At 36.3% G+C, this 4,844-nt stretch overlaps 1 protein-coding gene across 2 annotated transcripts; it reads left to right on the top strand.

The window, feature by feature from the left end:
- Positions 1-571: 571 nt before the first annotated feature.
- Positions 572-3,425, top strand: CLDN8 (claudin 8). Of its 2 annotated transcripts, XR_009155322.1 has the most exons (2): positions 572-1,510; positions 3,289-3,425. XR_009155322.1 is itself a non-coding variant. In XM_058184959.1 (1 exon), the coding sequence occupies exon 1, from the start codon at positions 777-779 to the stop codon at positions 1,455-1,457; it is 681 nt and encodes a 226-aa protein (XP_058040942.1). In that variant the 5' UTR covers positions 572-776; the 3' UTR covers positions 1,458-2,233. The 2 variants fall into 2 exon arrangements, 1 of the variants encoding a protein (XP_058040942.1); XM_058184959.1 differs by lacking the exon at positions 3,289-3,425 and having other exon boundaries at positions 572-2,233.
- The last annotated feature ends 1,419 nt before the right edge of the window (positions 3,426-4,844 follow it).

Below are 4,844 nucleotides of genomic sequence, written 5' to 3'. Positions count from 1 at the left end.
TTGACTTTGGGTTTTACAATTGTATTGCTTAGCAACAGAAGTCCAGGCTCAGTTGCCATCATCTCCTGAAGACTACCTATAATGAGGTTTGGCAAATCTTTGCTTGAATCTGTCATGTGACATTTTAAAAATCTAGTCACTGGCACATTGTTTTCTATTCAAGGTTAATTTGCCTTGGATTCATATTTAACCAATACGGTAGTTGTAGTTTTCAAAACTTTTATTTCACTAGTCAATACAGGAAAATAAAAGTTAACTTGTATTTCTATCTGAAGTCTAACTCTAAGATGATAAACATGTCAATGCTATGTTAGACCTTTCCAATAATATTTTTGGTTTCTAACTGGAGGGATGTTTTTTTAAAAACTGTAATATTAACACAGTCTAGTTTTATACCATGATCTCATGATAAAAAGAGAAGAAAGTTTAAGGGAAAAATTATTTTCCTTAAAAATGTAGGTGTGCCCTGAGGGGATTTTTGTATGCTTTGCAATCCTTGTTATGTGTAACCTTTCACTCGCTTTGAAAGTTGTAAAACCTGACCGATAAGTTTATCTTTTCCAATCAATAGGGGCAGTGGTATGCTCAAAACAGCAAAGAGACAGCCAACTCCTAATCACTGCAGATCAGACTGAAATGGGTTTGAGTTAACAGAGTTTCTGTACCTGAGCATGAGGTGTTTTGAAACATTATTTTTTCAACACCTGATCTGAATTGGTAAAGAAGATTCACCGCAAATTCTCTGGAACAACATTCTACTGACTTGGAATGAGGAAATGGCGGCAGCGACTTCGTTGCAGATTGTAGGACTGATCCTTGGAGGCATTGGCACTGTTGGGACCTTTGCCATCACTGGCATGCCCCAGTGGCGAGTGACGGCTTTCATTGAAAACAATGTGGTTGTCTTTGAGACTTTTTGGGAAGGCCTCTGGATGAATTGCATAAGGCAAGAATCCATCAGGATGCAATGCAAGGTCTATGACTCCCTCCTGGCTCTCCCACCAGACCTGCAGGCTTCAAGAGGCTTGATGTGTGCAGCTTCAGCTCTGGCATTCCTCGCTTTTGCAGTGGCTGTTCTTGGCATGAAGTGTACCCAGTGCACAGGAAATGATGACCGCATCAAAGGCTACATTCTGCTGGCAGGTGGCATCTCCTTCATCCTGACTGGCATTGTGGTGCTCATCCCAGTGTGCTTTGTTGCCCATAACATTATCCGAGACTTCTACAATCCCGTCGTCACAGTGGCTCAGAAGCGAGAGCTTGGAGAAGCGCTTTACATAGGCTGGGCTTCAGCTTTCTGTCTTGTGGCTGGAGGGGCAATTTTATGTTGTTTCTGCCATTGCGATGAAAAACCCCGAAGCTACCGGTACTCGTTACCCTCACAACCAACCACCTACCACAGCCACAATATTCAAAGACGAGCTGACAGTGCATATTCTAAAAGCCAATATGTTTAGTTGTCTTGATCCAAGAGGAAGAATCTTTTACATCCAACATGATATCTGATAAGGTGAGAAGAAACTTTGCCTGAGTAACATACTGTGCATGCTGGAATGCTACTTTATCTATGAACTCTAAAACAAAAGACAGAAATGTCTTCAAAATTTCAGAGTAGGAATGGAGCTTGAAGCTGGATCTTGTTTCCAATTTGTCCTTTTCTAATTAATCTCTATTAAGAAGTATTCACATATTTATACTCTGTGACACATACAGATCTTCAGAGTGGTGGGAAGAATATTGTTGACACTGGTAAACATTTAAGCCTTGAAGTTTTGTATATTCAAAATGTAATGTCTCAAATATATCATATGATATATTATGAAGGTAGTGGGGAAAGACTGGAAATGTCCACTTTAAATCTATAAATGATTATTTGCACAGGCAATCTTTAATAAAATGTTCTTCAGTTGTCAGAAAGAATGAAATTATATGTTTCAAATAGTTAATTTTCATTTTCTGTCAAAATGTTTCTTTAGTTTATCCCAAAAGCATTAATATTTTGTGTAAACATAAGGCTTTTTGAATAATTAATGCTTATTTTTGTTGTAAATTGTAATCTGACATTAATTTGATGGACATTCTATTTCATTCTGCAGTTAAAAATGTTATTATTAAACATATTTCACATTGCATCAGATAACAAGTTTTGTGTGACTTTTCCAATGGCTCTTTGGGTAAATCTAATTTGTATTCAAAATGTGAAATCTACAATAAACATGGAAAGTATCACATGTGACTGACCAATAGATGAATTTTGAGGGGGAAAAAATCTCTGAGTAGCTGGTAGGATTTATTTTAAGTTATATATTCTTATCAGGATGTGTTGCACGTTCAAAGCACTTACATTTTTATATTTAACAGGCCTAAAGGAAACGCAACCATTCATATTACAATGTGTTTTAAAAGGTTAATAATGTCAATCACACAGCTATATACATGCATTCTTCTTCTAGAAAAAAGAATTAGATATTCCTTTCATAGATTGCTTGAGCTGAAATATGGTAGGAAACTGATTACAGCAATAAAACTATAGTGGAGGACAAGTTGACTATTCAGCATCATTTATATTGTTGAAAATTAAAAGTTTGCATAGATACAGCTTATAGTTAGTGAAGAACAAAATTTGTTTACAATCAATAATAGGAAGAGGCTGTGCAATCCAATTGCATTAACAGTGGCATGTATTTTACTATTAAATATTATTGGATTTAGAATGCATTTTCAAATATCACAAATGCTGTTTGCATCAAGATGATTATTAGATCTGAGGGAAATTGCACAATTTGCCATTTGGAATACAGGTAGCTCTCACAACAGTTCATTTAGTGACCGTTTGAAGTTACAGCAGCACTGAAAAAAGTGACTTATGATCATTTTTCACACTTATGATCATTGCAGTATCCCCACAGTCATGTGATCAATATTCAGACGCTTGGCAATTGACTCATATTTATGACAGTTGCAGTGTCCCAGGGTCATGTGATCACTTTTGTGACCTTCTGACAAGCAATAACAATGGGGAAGCTTAACAACCATGTTACCTACTTAACAACTGCAGTGTTTCACTTAACAACTGAGGCAAGAAAGGTCATAGAAGGGGACAAAACTCACTTAACTGTCTTGCTTAGTAACATACATTTCAGGCTCAGTTGTGGTTGTACATAGAGAATTATCTCTGGTCTTTTTCTATTAGTGTTGTTAAATGATGGCATTTTGACCGCTGGAGATGTGAATTAGGCATAAAAAAGAGTAAACCTCCTTTCCAAACTTTCATTTCATTTCATGCAGCAGAGTATTCTAGCCGTCCACAACTCAGAAGCTCCTATGTATTGTATATGTGTGTGTGTGTATAAACACACATACAGCAGTGGTGAGTTTCTACCAGTTTGCCCTAGTTTGGTAGCGGCGGCAGGAGGTTCCGCCCACCCGTCTGGATGTCATCAAATACGAACTGCGCATGCATAGATGTGGTGCACACATGAACAAACTGATAGCAAAGGTAAGTGAAACCTACCCCTGACACACACACACACACACACACACACACACACACACACACACACACACGGAATTTGTAGACCAATGTATTTGGACAGCAAATAGCAGATTTCCAGATATTGTACAAACTAACAGGCAAGAAAATAAGGTGCTTTTCTTCTAATAGAGAATTATCCGTGGATAATTCTCTATTAGAAGAATTAGAAGGCCGTGGATAGCTCAGGCTGGTAAGAAGCCTGTTATTAGAACATAGCAGCCTGCAATTACTGCAGGTTCAAGCCCGGCCCAAGGTTGACTCAGCCTTCCATCCTTTATAAGGTAGGTAAAATGAGGACCCAGATTGTTGGGGGGGGCAATAAGTTGACTTTGTAAATATACAAATAGAATGAGACTATTGCCTTATACACTGTAAGCCGCCCTGAGTCTTCGGAGAAGGGCGGGATATAAATGTAAATAAATAAAAAAAAAATCCAATTTGTTGTCAAAATCTGGAACTGAAATCCTAATAATTTTTCTTACTTTAATGTAAAAATTTAAAATAGGAAAGAAAAATCAAATTTTCAAATTTTTTTGGAAATCTGGAAACCAGTACAAGAACTGTCTGTGTTAATATAATTCACAATCCTTATAGTTTCATTCCCTCTCTTTCCATTGAAGTTTTTTTGATTTACTTCCCTCAAGTTTCATCTTTATCTCCTTGGACTTCATGTCTTCAGTGTTATATTATATTCATGGATATGAAAAATGAATGCAATCTGTCTTTAATTAAGTCTCCATGGCTTAATTCTATTCTTCAAATAAATGCTTCAGGTATTTTGATACAATTAGTTATGGAAGATGCTATATAAATAGCTTCTGTTTAAATTATTTGATCTCTTTCGTTTTGTATTTATAGTATAAAATAATTAGCATTAGTAGTACAACTATTAAGATTTGCTGGTGAGACCTTTGCAAAGTTTATTTTAAAGATCCATTGGTGAGTTAAGAGGGCAAACCTCCTTCATCTCCAATCTATAGCACAGAGTGAATTTGGCATTTGCTGACTATTTCCTCAGCTGAGCAGATAGGAATAATTCTATATCTGTATTACTTTTTCTTTTAATTCTGAAGATGCTTTAAATTGAGTACCCAAATAACACTGGCTGCTTTTTTCTTTTTCTTTCTGTGTTTACATGCATGTTTGCTTTTTCATTCAGAATTTGAATTTTCTTGAGTTTTGATGCTTACATTTTAGCATGCTCCACTGCTCCACACTTGGAATAAAGCTAAATAGTTGTAACATTCGTTGCAAATGAGTGCTTTGAAGAAACACTACACGTAATTGAGCTCAGAGGTAAGAGCAGTAA

Source organism: Ahaetulla prasina, chromosome 5, assembly GCF_028640845.1.
Source record: "Ahaetulla prasina isolate Xishuangbanna chromosome 5, ASM2864084v1, whole genome shotgun sequence".
In the NCBI taxonomy this organism is placed as follows: domain Eukaryota; kingdom Metazoa; phylum Chordata; class Lepidosauria; order Squamata; family Colubridae; genus Ahaetulla; species Ahaetulla prasina.
The sequence above is the reverse complement of the archived record's forward strand: the minus strand, read 5'-3'. Positions and strand labels throughout refer to the sequence as shown.